This window comes from Platichthys flesus, chromosome 21 (genome assembly GCF_949316205.1).
Source record: "Platichthys flesus chromosome 21, fPlaFle2.1, whole genome shotgun sequence".
Lineage (NCBI taxonomy): Eukaryota > Metazoa > Chordata > Actinopteri > Pleuronectiformes > Pleuronectidae > Platichthys > Platichthys flesus.
The window spans coordinates 4,165,247-4,183,949 of record NC_084965.1 but is presented as its reverse complement, the minus strand read 5'-3'; the positions used below and the strand labels follow the sequence as shown (position 1 = coordinate 4,183,949).

The following is an 18,703-nucleotide window of genomic DNA, read 5'->3' as shown; positions in this document are numbered from 1 at the left end:
GGCAGGTGGAGAGTGTGCACGTCGCTGCAGCCGCGGGGAACTGAAGGTCTCAACTGATGAATACCAAGACAAGTGGAGGAGTGGCACTCTGAAGAGCTCTCCATGAGCAACATGACAGATAGCTGGAATCAGTGCCGCCGCTGGGAGTGTGTGCTCCTCTCACCTGATGAGGGAGATGGATGGAGTGAGGGAAAGTGTGTGTGTGTGTGTGTGTGTGTGTGTGTGTGTGGACTGACAGCACCTGAGTAGCCGGCAGCGAGACGCAGCGCGGGTCGTACTCCGGCTCGCGTCTCATCCAGGACAACACAATCACACGCTATCACAGCCTCAATTGCTACCCACGGATTGAAAGGGGGTCTTGATGGAAGACCATCACAGCAGATCAGAATAAAGGGAACAGGCCGAGCGGTCGCACAAGGGCTGTTAATACAACGGGGGGGGGGGGGAGAGATGAGGGGGAGAATATGCAGAAACGAAGGAGCAGAGGAAAGAAGAGGCTGATCCAATCGAGCCAAGCAGAGTGACGGGGACGGACGAGGACACAAACACGCAGACAAGGCAACGTGGAGGTTTATTAAACTGGAGGCCATTAGTTCTAAGCCCGTGGCCTGAGGCTGTGCCGAGCAGGACAGAGCCAGCTTTCATTAGCCGAGGCGGGTTCAGGGTTCCCGCGGCCACGTATTTGCCCCTGTTGGTCCTTTGCAGTTTAATTTATCACCAAAAGTGGACTCTGTCGCAAATGAAAGGGAAAGAAGCTAACTTCAGATCGCCTGGGCGTTGAACTAGGACCCGATGGGGTCAGGCTTTGTCCGTGGGGTTTTATGAGCGGTGTGCATCCTTACATGTGGCGTCCATCCTTGAGAGGCCGTTATTCCTCCCCCGGTGCATCCACACCATGACCTCCATGAAATGTTATAATGAAGTTAGTAAAATAAACTTTGCACCCCGAGAAGAGAAAACAACCTTAAAACCCAGAACCTCATGAGTGAGTCAGGCTGTCTTCAGGCTCTGGCTTCTCTCAACAGAACTGCACTTCATGGCTCTGCACTCGGTTTTCCTCTGAGTGTGCAGGAATGCAGGATGACTGTCACATGAATGACACACACTCATAATTGGAGATAGAAGGTTATTTTTTCTCTTTTTAAAAAGTTGCAGGAGACTTCAAGGTAAACTGTGAGTCGACCCATTGATGAAAGATGAAGGACAGCTCCTGATAATAGTGAAGCCATATCATCTTGATCCCCCTGGTGGCTGGCTGCAGTATAGGTCATGAACCCAGCCTCCTCCATGTTAGTGGACGGGACACGGACCAAACTAAAAAGCCAAAATACATGTGAAGCTTTTTAATTAGTCACTTGATATAAAAGGGGTGAAACCTCAACTGACTGGATAACAGATGCATTTACAATGAGAGGAAGTGGAGATGCTTTTGTTTACAGTCGATGGGTGAACCAGTTCTTTTTTACAATCCAGCAGCTGCACAAAATAAAAATACAACCCCCCCCCCCCCCCCAGGAGCCAGATTGAGGACTGTTATTAATTTATCATGTCTGTAGGATTTCAGAGGCATTTTACTTTACTTCTGCTGCGTTTCAGAGTGAGCTGACCCAGGTCACATGCACGAGGAAGTACGAGGGGAAGATATCCCCCCCCCCCCCCCCCCCCAGGATTGACCCATGCAGGACCTCGAGATGCAGCCCTGCTTCTCCCAGATGCTCGGCCGCCTGAGCAGAGAATGAATGGGCTGTGGGCCACTGAGGTGAACAGGCTTTTGTTCTGTTGGGTTGTGGATTTAAATCACTTCCATTTAGATCTGAACTTAAATGTGAACTGCGGTGTGTTGGACCTCCTCGCTGCAGCCATGAAATAAACAACAACAACAAAAGCAATGGATGCCGCTATACTCAAAGCTTGAGATACGTCTGTTCATAAAAAATAGTCTGAGATGAAGTTCTGTGTTTACATCCTACTTAAGTGAGGAAGTAAAAAAGTGTCAGCAGCAGCATAAACTTTAAGCATAAATGTTTCTAATGCATCATTTAACATTTGAACTTGTTTAAATAGAGTTAATATGGGGAGTTTAGAAGGTGAGGAATTGGAAAAAGTAAAGAAACAAAACACAAAAGTTTACAATAACAGATCAAATTGTAAGGCTTTTCTTTAATCCTCCGAAAAATATAAATAAACTCTTTGGGCCTCAAACACTGAAGTTTAAGATCCGAAACAAAACAGATTACCTTTTCACCAGTGACATGTTCTACTGGTTTCCAACTCACCTTCAATAATAAACAGTTTTATTAAAGCTGTGGACGTCAGTCCCACTCTGCTGATGTGCTACTGTCACACTGCTGCTGCAATACAAACTTACTTTCCCAAATAAAACACTGCTGATGGTTTATTATATTCCAAAGCTCATATTCAAACACTTCAGCCACAACAACAAACAGCAGCTCTGTGGTGGAGGCTGAAACACATTTGCGTTTCACTTTCTGCAGCTACTTCCCTTTGTTCACCGCCTCGGCTCGCTTGTCATTTATCATATTAGCTGTTAAGGCTAATTGGCTCGGCCACAAACACACATTTCAAAGTTTAGCTCTTGGGCTCTGTTGTCAGGAGCTGGTGACTTCAGTGACTCTCCACAAAGCTTTCACTCGTCACCGAGCTCCGGCGGATCACCGCTTCACTTCACCCAGATAAATATTTGCCGTTTGTGCTAATATGTCCTTCGACAGCCGACGCCGTGTCTCCGCTCGGTGTCTGTGTCTGTGAGCCTTGGAACATCAGGAGCCATTAGCAGCTTGTGTTATTGCTCAGCTGCAGCTTTTCTGCTTTAATATGCTGCTGCCATCTACCTATATGTGCACTGTAGTGATGGTAATTAATGAGCTGAGGCCATTTCATTTTAATCACTCGGTGTTAATTGAGATGTGAGGACGTGCATACTGAGAAGTTTTACTTTAAGTACATTTTGCAGATGATTTACTGACTTTTGAACTTTTATGCATATGAGTTTTATACTTTTTGCATACGTTTGTAGATTTAAATACTTTAACAACACCTTGCTCAAACACGTTGTAAAAATATTCTCAGTTATATTTGGTTATATACATAGTACCACAGTAAAAAAGGGAAATAAAACGTCATATCTCACAGGAACAGAGACTAAAGCTGCACAAATAAAATCCACAAACCTGCGTCATCAATGTCCTTCTACAAAATGACACTCATGACTCCGAGCTTCACACCTCGACAAAAACAAATATCAGAAGTTGTTTCATGGACACTGAGGTCATATGGATCTTACCCAGCAGCGTGATGATGCAGCCTAAGATAGCCAGGAGGGCGCCGGTGCTCAGGCCGGTGGCCGTGTACGCCACGGCTCCACAGGACAGGGCCACGCCGTCCGAGTCGCAGTCGCACACCCTCACCGAGAGCGTGTTGGTGCTGCTGAGGGCGGGGCTGCCGCTGTCCACGATGAGCACCGGCAGCCGGTACACGGCCTGCTCCCGTCTCCTGAAGCCGCCGCGCTTCGTCACGATGGACGCCGTGTTGTCTGCAGAACAGAGCATCAGTCACACGGGTGAGAAAACGAGAGGATTCATCTTTCACAACAACTGAACAATGATGTGTGTAGTGTTGACGAGCAGGAGGTGTGACTTCTGCTCTGCAATGATTTCTGTCCTTTCGGTTGTGCGGTCTGAACTGGTTTTACAGTGGAGGCAGAACCACAGACAGATGGTGTCATTAACACAACTCATCACACGAGACACCGTGGCATCTCTCCCTGGTCTTGACCACCTGTTAATAACAGCTTTGGTTGGATGGTTAGATCATCTATGAGATGTGAGCGTCTCAGAGACAACGAGACAATAATGTGCTGTTACAGCTGCTTCGACAGAAAAAAAGGCTTTTTCATCACATCTCCGTCGATGCACTTTCACATTGAGCAGTCATGACTGAAATGTAGATTTTGCCCTGAAGGACAAGAATGCTCTCGGAATGCTGAGGACAAGGTGAGAATAAAACACAGAGCTGGCTTCTGTTCTCTTGTCAACGCCACATCAGTAAAATCAGCAAAATGTTCTCATGGGGCAAAGAAAAGGCACATTCGGCTGTTAGCAACCGTGAAGGCTTTCAAAATAAAACACTTCAAATGGTAAATTAATATGATCTTGTACTCATTGTGAAACATTTTTGTTGCGCACTTTGTCTTCGAGGGATATTTATGTGCAGCCGGGCAGCAAACAAATACAGTGCAAGTGAAAATAGGACTTTGAGACATTGAGCAACATAGCAAAAGTATTTAAGCATCTGATTTCAATATAATGTGGCTGCTGAATAATTCATACTAATGCTATAATTGCCTCCCGCTCCTCTGGTCGCAGGCTTTTGTGCCACGGATCCTCTGAACCTAACGGGGAAACTAGAACAGCACTAAGGAAAACATTAAACCTCCAACAGTCCCCTTAAAATCAATCAAATCAAGCCACACAAAATGTTACAAATTCATGGATAACAATCTAAACATGAGACATTTATTATTATTCTTTGGGGAATTGGTAAAAATGTCACAAAACGTAAAATAACTCTCATAATGTTACAGAAAATGATTCGACACCAAAACTTATAAGGTTCTTTCCCGACCTCCTTCTTCTAACTTGCATGGTAACACGTCCAGTTTGTGTAATGCTGCAAAATAGTAGACAAACATAAGGCTAATAAAATGTTTTAACACCTGTCATAATAACACAGGAGATTCCTAACTTTATGTTGTGCTCTGTTCCTGCACGGTACGGCTGTGTGCAGCTCTATTTCCCAGGTGTTCACTCACACTAACAACCATAACGTATTTACCGACCATGCAGACTGTCAGATTTCCAAATGTAAAATTCTCGGATCCGCTCATTTCTACGGATACATGCCAAAATTTAATCGGAAACCAAATTCTTTCCACCAAGTAACGTGGTAATCTGTCCGCAGAGTCAAATTAAAAACATAACCTCCTTGACAAAGGTTCCATTTCCAAATGTTGAACTGCTTCTTAACCACTCGGTCTCAATGTGATCAAGGTAAACACAGGGAAGTGAATGGTCACAGAGAAACTCTCCACAGGTCAAATCGTAAACTGTGGTCCTGATGTTAATCTGCTGAGAGGTTCCCTCAAACGTCCACTTCATCATGTAACATAGGCCTGCACTTGCTCAGATTACAGTGGGAGAACCCGGCTGCTGCTGCTGAACTTTAATGTTTCAGCCTGAGCCGAGCTCCCACATGTGTGAAAGAAAAAGAACTGAGGGCACACAGGGCATAACTTCAGAGAGCAGAGCAGCTCTGCACCTTTTTTAAAGCAGCAGGGGTTTGGTGTTAGTTAGTGATGATGGAGTCAGGCACAATTTTATTTTGTCTTAAAAGCTACAGGATATGCCAATGAACGCTGAACTTTTCCTATAGCAGCAGCTAATTTCCTTCCTCCCATTGCTCTGTGTGTAGGTGGCGAAGACAAATCATTACAGGACAAAGTCGGTTTTCAGTTCCTCTCGGTTGTGGTGTGATCTCTGCACTGAGCGGAGCCCGGCACAGGATGAGTAATCTCAGATCTGCTCCAGTTTGCAGAGGAAAGATTGTTTTTGCATTCAGCTGTGATGAACAATTACAACACAAAAAAGGTGTGTGTGTGTGGGGGGGGCTACAGAGGGCATTGTCACAGCAGAATTATGGTTTCATTTGGCACAGCCAGGTGAGCCGGGGGGGGGGGGGGGCACCGGTTGCTCTGTGCTGATTCTCCAGAGTCAGATCGCTGAGGAGATTGTGTCCAGGAAAGAGAAATGAGCAAAGTGTCAAAGCTGCTTCGCTGCCCGGCTCCTGCTCGAGGGAAGAACGCAGGAAACACACCGAACCCAACCCGCCCGGCACCTTGTACACACTCACTTTACTCAGGGGAGATTTTGATTTAGCTGCAGCAGGGACTGATCTGAGACCCAGAGCTTTTAACAAGAGCGTGGACATACTGACTTCAGGGGTTTCTGTTAAATCTCAAGTTTTCTCAAACCTGAGAGGTCCATCTAGAAACAGGAAGCCAGCCTCAGAATGCTGTCCCTCACCTACAGATTCTGAAAAACCACCTGTGGAATCTGTTTGTATAGATTCATTTCTACTTCGTCGTATTGCTGCATTTACTTAAACCTCAGTCATTTCAGTATTCAACTAAACTTTGACCCATAGCCATCATACAAAGGTTCTGATGGAACAGGAAAGCATTGAAAATTGTTGAAACTATTTCACTTGTCCACAATCAATTGCAAAATCATTTCATACCTGACGCTGCTGCCTATGGTAGACAAGAGAAATATTTAAATCTTTGGTGAATCAAATATAAAACTTGTTATTACCTCCTGAGGCCCTTTTTTTGATGAAAGTGAACCGAATATGTTGTGATCAGGACCATCAAATAACCCACACCTACAGATTTCTGTTTGAGTTTCGCTCAGAGACACTTCCACACGTATAATCACAGAGTAATGGTTCGACGCCTGGAGCTGAAACAAAGAGGCTGTCGCACCTTTGTTATCTCGCAGGGTGAAGTTGAGGTTTCCAGCAACAGGTGCAGCGAGGGCGAAGTAGAAGCGGTGTCCACTCAGAGGTTCGTCCTTATCCACCGCGCTGATGGTCTGGATCACCTGAAGACAACAGGAGCAGAAACACTACGTCAGTTTCAGTTTCCACCGGTTGATTAGGTGTAAACTGAGGCTTTAACTTGTCGGATGTGTTGCAGCTTTTATCGTCCCACGTGGGATCTGTTTGAGGAGAAGCACAGTTGTCGTAGATTTATATATCAAGATATTATTCTTAAAAGGCCGGGTCAGTAAACTGGAGAAAATGAGCTCGTATTCTGATTGATGGAAAGATATTTCCTTTATAAGGTTTGGCTGTGGAATCAGGTCGTTTGGCTCTTAAAATACCGTAAGTGCTCATTTGGCAGGAGCCTGGAAACCTCTCAGGGACGAAGTGTTTGCTTTGGGAGAGCAAAGGATTGTCAAGCGGCTTATTCTCATAAAAACATTGAGTGATAACGTTTAATATTTACTCTTTTATATAGAAACCAGAAAGTCCACTAATAAAAAAAATATATCCTGTTTTACGTTGTCAACTTTTGGTGCAAAGCCCGTTCTAAACCTGCCTGTTGGTTCGGCCTGTGGTGATGCAGGTTGCGGATCTGTTTCAGAAACTGGAACCAACCGGCAGTTATTTAATTCATATTGAACTTGTCTCATGTCCAAAACCCACCAAAGTCAAAACTGCACTTCCTCCAGCCTTTGACTATATGCACACCAAGAGTGAAGAAGATAACATGGATGGTTCCTGAGAAAAATCGGCCTCATCAGACAGAGATTTCAGGAATATTAAGATTGATGAGCTTCTGCCAAAGATGCCCAAATGTCTATTTATTAATACTCATCAGGTAAAGACGTTCAGTTCCAGTGAAAGTGGACTTTTAACAATCTTTGAATGCTTATATGTTGGGTTTTACAAACCTTTAGGTGTAAGTCCACTTAAGTCTTATGAAAAATTATTTATTTAAAAGACAATTTAGATAAATAAAATACTCTTTGTGGCATAAACACTTCAATCTGCACACACCTAATGGGCAAAATTGGCAAAGCTTCCAGTAACTAGAGCGAAATCTTTCAATGTCTACACAGTTATTGGCATAATAACATTAAATCATCATTAATCAGTGTCAGCCTGTAATTAGTGTTAACTGCGTTGTGATGACCATTAAACAGTTAATCCACGTTTTCTTCTTCAATCTGAAATCCAATCAGAGCCGCGGTGCCCGTGTGCAAAGTGAAGTCAGTGTCAGGTCAGTCCACAGGATGCTACGCTGACACTGCTCAAAATGAATATGTTATTCAGGCAGGCATTTCTTCTTTATTATTGAAAGTATGAAAATGACTCATGATAAGGACGGCTGTAGCTCCGGGCGATGCAACACACGCATTTATATGTGTGAGTTGAACAAGTGAATTCTATTTGCTTCTGCCCGTTTTATTCCGCCTCAGAACTCGAGGACTAAACAGAATCTCACCCCCTTCATTATAGAGCGGTGTTGACAAATCTAAATAATGCAGGAAATCAAATTACCGAATAAAACCAATTTATTTGCACCCACCAGCATGTGCTGTAATGATTTTTTATTCATACAAACATGCTATCTGAAAATCAAGTTATCTGTTTTCAGCAAAATAAGAGAAAAAAAACGAAGACGCCCGCTGAGCTTTAATTTCAGCTTCCGAGCGGCAGAACTTGAAAAAAAAGGAAAAGCAGTGATCTCAGTGGGTACGCGGTTTACAGGAGCAGCGAATCACACACACACACACACACACACAGACACACACAGACACACACGCCATATGGACGACAAATGATAGCCACCGCGACAGCCATCAAAGTGGGTGCTACTGCAGGAGTGTCCTTGTGAATTTCGATCAAGCCTCCCGAGTCCTTTGCAGACAAATCTCCAAACTCATGCCTGCGACAACTCGCGCCCGTGGACGGGATCCAAGAGATTCTTAAAAGCAATTCACACTAAATTATCACATGTCCCAGACCCGGACGGCTCCGACATCAACACAAAAACAACATTTAAATGAGGCGAGGAGGAGAACCCCCCCCCACCACCACCACCGGTGATCTATCAGCGCTGAGACATGGATTATCAGTTGTCAGCTGTGATTAAATGCTGCTGGTTACAAGCTGTCAGGTATTAGGGAGTTGGTGTAGGTGGCAAACCACATCCTGCCAATTATTAAAACTGGCAGGCGGGGGGGCGGGGGGGGGGGGGGAATTCATGAATATTTTACCGTGTTTCCAAACAAAAAATTAAAATAGTTGCTCTTTCATCAGCAGAAAATAAAAACAAACAATCACAACTGTTTGGTTCTGCAGCGCAACAGGGAAATTAATCCGGGGAAAAAAAGGTTATCCAGAACACGTGTCGGTTTCGCGTGTGATCGCGGACAGAAGCCATGTTTGTGTCGGCGTCAGATCGGTGACAGGTAGACGCCACCGCCACCGCCGCCGAGCACCTCAACCCGCAGCGTGTGCATGCTCGGCTGCATAGCATGAAAAGCCAACCGTTGATTGTGGGATCACAATATCTCACATGCCTCTCACTCTGTTATGGAAATCTCACATCTGATAGAAACCTTTCTCTGTGGCCTCGCACACACGCCGCCGATGATGAATCCTACACACAATTTGAACCCTTTGATGTCCTTTGAATTCTGCAGATGGCTCCGGAGCTAATCTCGGGGAAGGTTTCCATTCCTCGCCGCCGAGCGAGCGAGAGATCTGTAAATCATCCTTAAATCAAACACTTTGTAATGTATAATGCCTTTCATTAGTGTGGCTCTGATGCAAGGCGCTCCACAGAACCTTTGCCGGGGAATTCTCTAATGGGCTGAGTAGGAGACAGGAGGAGAGAGGCATGGATGTAGACATAAATTCCGGCTGAAAGACATTAGCAAGCCGCGGCAGACTGGTGCCTGTCGGAAGGCAAGACTGAGGAGGCCCATGAATCACGGGATTGAGTCTTTATTTTCCAGTTTACACATGGCTGCGCGTCAGATCTGAGCGGATTTAAAAGGACAAAGGTGTCTCTATTTGTGGCTTTGGTGAAGGAGGAGGAGAATGTGCAAACAACGGAGCAACGCACACACAAACACACACACACACACACACGCACACTCACACACACACACTCACTGGTGCTGTGAGGCCATTGAGGGTTTAGAGTTTAGGTTTATCGGAGTGGGTTTTTTTCTCCACTATTCCTGTGTTGCTGCTACTATTGCTGGTTTCATGATATGATAAACATCAATCAATAAAGATATAGTTAGAAATAAACACCGGGACACTCACTATCTCAAACTGTAAAATCGTTTAAAGTTAAAATGTCTGGTGTTTTTAAGGCATAACTTTGAACTTTACACTTTTAACCTTGTGGCTTTAAAAATGAAACAACACATGGGATCTGTTTAACCTGACATAGAATCTTCCAAACAGTTTGAATGAATGAAAGCATCTGATTCCACCGTAAACTGCTCATTTCACACGGGTTCCGGTTGCAGGTTTTCTCACAGCACCACTTGCTGTAGTGCGATGCAGGAATGAATAATCACAACTTCAAATCAAAGCCTGTTTTTAATGCAGCACTCAGAAGGTTGCTCCTCAAGTCTTAAAAGGGCCATTTTGTTCGAGGACGAGCCCTCGGTTAGGAAACCAGCCCTCGCTGAGAAACCTGCGTCTGTCATGTGAGAAGATGAGAGGATAATACAAGTAATGAAAGGCTGGATGAAAGGAGAGAGCGACTGAAACTGACACTAAATGTGTACAAACAGCAGCAGGTCTCATTTATCTGTTTATCCTCAGGGTTACTCAAACACTGCAGAACCGATTTTATTTGAAACTTGCTTGAAGAGAGGGGCGTGGCCTCAGAGGAGAACTCGTTAACTTTTAGGGCAGATTCAATTAAGGGGCTGGATCTTGTTTTTCAATGGGAGATAGACGGAGTTATCCTTGGTGGTGAGATGCGGTCACAGACTAACCTTCAAGTTGGTTGTTGATTTGTTCTATGTACGTGGAGGACATGGTAATCACCTGATTGTTTAATTTAGACACAAAGTGGGGGGGCATAACCATCACTTCCCAAATAGCAATGTCGATGGAAGGATGGCGCTTTGGCGGTTCGCTCCTGTTTTGCCAGATCTGGGCCACAAGTCAACCAAAGGTGCCAAAGGTGGCCCCGAATTTGATTTGTGCTCTTGGCCACATTCACCACACTAACCCTATATCCAGATTACACCTCGTCTGGAGCCCTGCATTTGCCCACATCTGTATGCTATCTAGGTTGCCCCCCCCCCCAATTGAATGAATTGCTCGGTTGCTCAGAGGCCTGTCCCCCTTGTGACACCATGAATATTTCTACACTGAACCAATCATGACAAGTTTCAGAGTAAAACAATGAAAATCTTTTTTTACTGATTCAACTATTGTATTTGTGCACCTGTGTGAGGTAGAGAGTGATAACGCAATGCATTGTGGGGATGGGGGGAATTTTGACAACATCCACCTGGGCCTTAAATACTCCCACAATGCACCTTGGTGACGGTGAATGCATAATTAACTATTGATGACTGTTGAATCCTCCTTTTTCATACATGCTTTTGTATTGACAGGACAGTTCAGGCATTAAATGCTCACAGGAACTTAAAGCTATGTGTGCTACCAGGTGAGCTCCTGTTCAGACCCTGCCGTGCCACTGAATTCTTTTTAAAGAGGGGGAACAGAATGTATGCATGTGTATATTGTGTTGCTCTCCCTGTGGCCACTTGCAGGCAGGAAAATCGAAAAGTTTTCTGACTCAGCCGGAAACTCTCATAAAGCTCAACAGCAGCACGATGCATAAACTATGCAGGGACAGATGCACTGATGGAATTGCAGCGACTCTGCCAGCAGCATTTGGAAGGCAGGAATACTAATCGCTCGGCAGGAGAGGCTAAGAAAAGACAATCAAATTCAACACAGCCTTCCACATTAAAAACGAAAGCACAATCTAACTAAATGATCTTTGTGTTAAAGCACAACTTCGGCTCGTGGCTGTTTTTCTTTTCAATAAAACATCACATTGTTGCCGTAGATCATTTATTACTTAGAGCACTTATCAGTGATGTAAAGATGTGAATGTGTCGAGTTGTTATTCGATTTAAATATGCTCCTTAAAACCTCTATCGTGAGCAACAGAGGTTCAGTGGAATGAAAGTCCACAGCTCTGTGTCCTGACATAATAAATAACTAAATAACATGGAGAAGACATTGAGTCATTTCCAACATACAACAAAAATGTAATTAACCAATTAAATGACTGTTCTACAAAATAAAATTAACATAGTTGCGGTGCAGAGACACATTTTTTTTCTTTTTTCCAGTCCTGTTCAACATACGGCCACAGATGGTTGGGAATCGAACCGCTGTCCAACAACATATGGCACAACAACGATTTCAGACGGACAGATAAACAAACAGATGGATGCATAGGTTTCCTTTTCAGATGTGGGGACAGGACGTAGAAACTCATCACTGCTCTTGTCCCTCTACGTTGACATCGTCGTCTGCGTCTCCTACGAGCATGACGCTGGGATGTCTGTCTGTTCTGTGTCTACGTCAACAACACGCCCACTCGCTCGCCCCTGAATTCCGCTGTTGTATTCTCACATTGACTCACTCCACCTTTCCATTACATTTTACTAGACGTCTGAGGAATAAAGTCCAGAGCCACTGACTCGGATATATTTGTGTTCTCACATAAAAGCCCGTCTGGAAAATTCCACAGAAATATCTCAGCTCTCCGCAGACGGATGTTTTTCATAAAGAGCTGAACAAACTTTTAACAAACTAACACATGTCAAGTTTCTCCTTGTGCACATCGGTGAACACGAGAGATGAGAAGTGACAGTTGCTCCACTAACGAAGCGATGGATAACGACGTGAACATGACTTGGAAGGCGACACCTGAAAAAACTGTCATCAACACGTCTCTATTTGTGGTGAATGCTTCAGTCTCAATGTTTATCATACATCACTGCGTCATGATGACAGGTTAATTAAGAACAAGTCACACACAACTTCTTTATTTAATTATCTTCACACTGATAAAGTGATGAACTTTGTTCTATTCTATCGAATGAAGGAAAAGGTCTGCCTATTGAATATCAATAGATGTAAAATACCAACTGAAGCATAAGAAAAGTCAAGTCTCGAAAAGTTGACGAATAAACAGAGCAAATTATTTATATTATAATTTTTAATTAGTTCTGTTATGATTATTAGGATAATGTTTTCTGACCTTAAATAATAAACATTTACACAGTTTTCAGGTATTTGACGTTTGATTTTGGCCAAATTACTATACTTTAGATATGTGTAATGTATATATTTTGCAGTATATAGTAGTAATAGTAGTAAGCAGTACTTACAAAACCGTAAATGTATTATATTAACTTTTCCAGTCTTCACTATTCAAAGTCACAATCACCCGTTCATACAACACTTACACACCCAGCACTTGTTATATCCACACCATTCATATACTGTTGGCAGAACTCTCTGAGGCAATTTGTGGTTCAATATCTTACCCGAATAGAGGAGCCCGGGATTCTAACCACCGACCCTCTTTACCCACTGAGTCGCAGCAGCAAGTATTATATTAATATCAATTTCTTAAAACTAAATCCATCCCAAGATCAGGGCTTTAAGTCTAACTGCAGAAAAAATCCTTTTGACTTCAAAGTGTCTGAAGTGTTTTGATTGAAGACTCCAGTCCAGTCGCTGGGATTCATTCACTCTGTGTCCAATGTGATGAAGAGAGTAACGTCTGCTAATAACCACACCGAGACTCTAGTGATAACAAGCTTGAATTAAACACTTTCCTCTGTTTGACGGCGGCGGATGTAAACTGTTAGAATCTACTCCACCGGCTCTGAGTTCCTGCTCCTGGTGCAGAGTCGCTGAGTCGGAGGTAACTTCCTCTGTGGAGAAATGACCGGACTTGACTAGTTCACAACCGTAAAGGCCGGCTGCTCTAGGGACGTATAAGGTGAAGTTATCATTGATTATCAGGCATGGGGATATGAGTCGATCACTTAAGCCCCCCCGTGGAGCCCTGCTGGTAGATGACTCACACAACCAGGTCACACCAGACAAACTTGAAACTTGAACCCAGAGTATAAATAAGCATTGCATAGGTGGCACTGGTTGCCATCGCGACGTGACACCTGTCACCAGGGGTTGTGTTGAGGGAGGAAATGGCGCCCGGGCGGTTTCCACACCCCACACACACACACACACACACACACACACACACAAACACGGATTCTAATGCCATTCAACAAATGTCATCTTTGCATCTCATCCGCTCCTGAGCCGACTCTCTCGTTTCCTCATCGGTGATCTGAGTCTTCTGCTCAGACTCATGTTCGTTGGCGTGATCCCAACGAGCCGGAAGTGCCGAGGCTGAGGCGATGTCCCGGTGCCCCCGTGTGCCATCTTTTTATAGAGCAGACGCTTGTTTCTCCGCGTCCCCCCTGCACTTTGACATATCTGTTTATATCCCCCCCCCCCCGCCCTGATGAAACACCTCCAACGACGACTGGTGGTGTGAAGACGTGTTTGTGTTGTGATTGATGTGAGAGCCGAGGCAGCGGGTAATAAGAGGCGGTAATTACTGTAGGTCTGATCAGAGAAGGGGAGAAATACCAGAAATATAATGAATAACTTCGCTGAACGAGCTATTAGCAGTTCATGTTTGCAGTGCACACGTGGGCGTACAGACGGATATCACCGGGTTCCTTTGATACTGCTCTGAAACTCAGGGAAGTTGTGAGAAGCAGATTTATGGATGTTTATTCAGCTGGAAGGGGCGAGGATGTGTTTTTTATTGAAGTGATCGATGTGACACTGGAGGCGGTCGTGTAAGAAGTGGCAGGTGAAGTGGTTTTGATTGGGGGGGGGGGGGGGGGGGGGCGACACCACACTAGAAACGCTGATGACAAGAGGTTTTCAAACACCCAGGTTGCACCGCTGCAAGTTAAATGGATTGGATGTTTGTGTGTCAACAGGTTTTCAACTATCTATGTTTGAATTCAATTATCCAGTAAACCAAGAAGTGTGTTGTTTTAAAATCGAGTATCTTAGTGTTTAGCAATAAAAGCTATTGATGGTGCTTATGAATATTCCTTATCTTTCACATCAACTTTATTTGGTAAGTTGTGACGAGATTAAACAACAGAAGAAGAAAGAGAATCAGAAAAGTTGCTGGCAGATAATCTCTCTTACAGCTTCGGTTTATAGGAAGAACCGTTTTCATCAAATTTCCAGAAGTTGTGCCGCTTTGGCAAATTGAGCTCAATCAAAAGTTCTGTCAAATCAGCTGTTACTGTCAGTGGATTAAAGTGAGAGTGATGAAATCATAGATGATCCTCAGGTGAGCTCTGGATTCACAAGGACCATCTTGTTTCTATAAGTTCTAATGGATGGATGTTTATTCAGAGCAGACATAACAGATAATGATATTACTGGGATCTCATTGGATCAAAGGTGTGTATCATATCCGCGGCTTCAGACTGGCCTGAGAGTTCTGACTCACAGCAGGAGCGCGACGTCTGACGCAAATTGCAGCCATCATGGAACCGAGAGCCTCGCGCCTTAATTGCCTCCGTGAGCCGAGTCTCACAGGCGGAGCTCTAACTGCCGAGCGCCGCGGCAAAATGAGTCTAATGAAAATACTGAGAAATAATTCCTGTTGCTGTTAGAACAATGGCATGCACCTTTGTCTTCGTCCCCACTTCACCTCTCCCACTTAGAAAAAAACCCTGTGTTCTGGGGCTAACCAGCGTTCAGTCGGGCTCAGGGCTGCTGAGCCTCCTCGGGGGGGGGGGAGGCTGGGGGAGAGCAGGGGGGGGGCAGGGGGAGCAGATGGGGCCAGCAGAATGCCAAGTCCACTCATGTATGTAATGGTTACACCGACGTGATTGTACAACATGACCCGCCGCACCGTTCCCAGTGCCCCTGCCCCCCCTCCACCCCCATCATAATATCAGTTAATATTATGGCAGAAGACAGACGCGCCGCTGATCCGTAACAAGTGGCATCTCTGGAGGGAGCCGGTGCCACGAGACGCCCTTAATTAGGCCTGAAAGATGGCAGGTTGCTCCATCCGTGCGCTCCCTGTTAATCTGTGCCACCGAGCCACGGAGTCAACCCCGGGTCCCAACTGGCAAATATCATTTCATCTCTGTCGCGGCTGTGAAGGAGCCGATGGGCGTGACAGCCGGTGGGCGGCCGGAGGTTTTCGAGCAAAGCAGGAGAGGCGGCGAGTAGAGCCAACAGGTCGCTGCTCGACAACCAGACACACACACACACACAGCAGGAGCATTTTAATTAATCAGGAATCAGGAGGGCGTTGGAGCGCACACCCCGACAGACACCCAGTCCACCCAGTCCACCCAGTCCGCCCAGCCTGCTCACAGACAGCCGACTCCTCGTTGGGATTCAAACGGTGTTTTCACATTCAAATGTCCACCGCCCTCTTCTCCCCTGTTTGGCTCTGTGTGTATTTTGAGGTGTAAACTTCATCATGAAATTTTCATTTTGCCCGTCTTCATTATTCAGTCTGAAAGTGCAGCGTCCCACCGGAGCACCTCACGGTCGGCCCAACAGACGCCTGCATTAGAACGGAAACCACATGCAGAATGCCATAATCTCAAAGTAAACACATTTTTCATTTTAGTTTAGATTTAAAAACGACAATTAAAAGTGAAATGACAAGGAACACTGAATGTTTTTTTTTATTTAGAACTGACTGTAAAGCTAACTTGCCAGCTGGCTTTGTAATGACGCATTTATTACATTTTTCACTCTTTTTATTAAGATTCAAATCTCTCCACACACACACACACACACACACACACACACACACACACACACACACACACACACACACACACACACACACATGCTCTGTGAGGCTGCGAGCTGTAGCAGCACATTTACAGACTGTATAGAATCTGAATGCAGCTCGTCAGCTCGCTGGGCGGATGGAGATACAGGTCTCCATCACCACCGGCTCGGCACTTTACAGCAGAGTAGCTCCTAGCTACACTTGATGGGGGGGTTGAGATGTGTGTGTGTGTGGGGGGGGGGGGGGGGGGGGGGGGGGGGGGGCTCAGCTATGGTTGGCATTGAGTAAGCAATCTGTCTGCTGCAGCTGAGTAATTACAGATTTGCTGTACCTTTTCCTGCTGATGATGGTGTCGTGGGCCGCGGCTGTTACTGTGTCCTGGGGGCCGGTTTGATTGCTGGGGAATGACTTTGTTTCAGTATTGTCATAGTCGCGCCGCCATAATTTATCAAGCGCCGGAGCAGAGAAATGTACAAATGATGTGGTGAATGTGAAAGTCAGAGCGTATTGACGGGCGATGGATAGTTGCTCTGGTGTTGCTCTGGATTCTGTGTCACTGGGCGACAATCTTCGGAGGATAAGTGGAGGGATCATTAACCAGAAATAGACATTCAGGTCTGGTAGATCATTCAATAACTGCTCATATAGAGCTGATGTTTATTCCACAAAATGCTCTGGCCCCCAGGCTGAACTGTGATGACTTCAATTTACATCTCGCCTTGTGTCAAAACACCTCCAGGTAGGTTGAACTGTAGATGCTGAACTTTACTTTAACTAAACTGAAATGAGACAAATAATGACCATCCCCCAGCAAACAACAATGACCTGTTCCTATAACAACCTAATAGAAACAACAGCCACATCATGGTCACGCAAAACGCACACATGGAAAAAAAACAAAACAAAATGCACACATGAAATATTATCTTTCAGTTTTGCAAATGGAATCATTTGCTATTTTTTGTTCACCCAAGCGCGAGCTCAGCGGCAAACTCCACGAAATAGGAATGCAAATAACGTATTTAAAAAGGGCCTAATAGCCATTTCCCCAAACAATGCATCATTCTGATCAATTGTACTTATTCAGGTCTGCACGCCTCCTTTACCCTCGCCTCTGATTGTATTTTCCAAATGCCACGAGCAGACGGATCGCCGCCGCAGACCCACAAGTCATTTAGCAACAATGAGGCCAAATGCTCAACACGGGGAATATGAGAAGGAATATTCTCCTGCAAACCTCCCCCCCCCCATGATACCGTGATGCATTCCTCTGCCCTCGTGCCCTTGTGCCCTTGTGCGGTTGATGGTCTAATTACAAAAAGGGCTTCCGCACGGAAAGTCAAACCGAGGCAGATCACTCCCCCGTCCCAGCGTGAGGTATCACATTACGCTGTGATATTACAGCGGGTTAGGACCGCAGGCAGAGTCGAGCCCTGTCATTAATTCAGCCGGCTTCGACGGTGTGGAATGAGAGCAACACCGCTAATGAACAATAACACCTACAATACCTGCTATTAAATCTTAAGAATGTGCCTCATCCCTAATGATGCCGTCTCCCTGGGATGACCCCGGAGCCGCGGAGAGGATGTGTGCACGGTGGATTTTTTATTTTGAGGAACAAGAAAGAGCTTTAATGGCTTTGAGAGTCAGCGGGCTGTCGCTGTGCGAGGAGGAACTTCAAGCGATTGAGGGGAGTGGATCAAAAAGAAAACAGAAGGCGAGCTGGACCAACTGCAGAGACGGTTCTGGGCCTTACCTGTCCTGGCGTGGCGTTTTCACAGAGGAGGGTTTCATAGTCGATGGCGAAGACCGGTGCGTTGTCGTTTATGTCCATGACGGTGATGAGAGTGAGGCCTTTTCCAATTTGGGTCGGGTCCTCTGAAAAAAGAGAAGCAGAGAAGAAGAGTCCTCCTTTATTTTGCAGTAAATTTACCCCCCCCCCCCTCAACTTATCCTTGATGCTTTTGACCGAATTATTGAATATTAATCTTTCTCATGTTTTTTTATTAATCACAAAAGAGGAGGAGGTGGTGGAGGAGGAGGAGGGGAAAAAGAGCTGCTGTGATGAAATATGCAACGTGTGGTTCCAGCAGCTGGTCTCCTCTTTGCCACGGAGAAGCCAAAGTGATTACACTCGATACAGACTTCTTGTCAGTGGGGGGGGGGGGGGGGGAATGTGGGTGGGCA

The 18,703-nt window shown here is 45.2% G+C and overlaps 1 protein-coding gene across 1 annotated transcript in view; it reads right to left on the bottom strand.

Annotated features, from left to right (window-relative positions):
* cdh7a (cadherin 7a) overlaps positions 1–18,703 on the bottom strand; it is a 53,411-nt gene that overhangs the window by 5,174 nt on the left and 29,534 nt on the right. The window contains exons 7-9 of the mRNA XM_062379550.1: positions 18,273–18,394; positions 6,560–6,677; positions 3,305–3,553 (exon numbers count right to left, since the gene is read on the bottom strand). Coding sequence (XP_062235534.1) covers positions 3,305–3,553; positions 6,560–6,677; positions 18,273–18,394 — 489 coding nt within the window. The remainder of the gene's footprint in view (positions 1–3,304; positions 3,554–6,559; positions 6,678–18,272; positions 18,395–18,703) is intronic.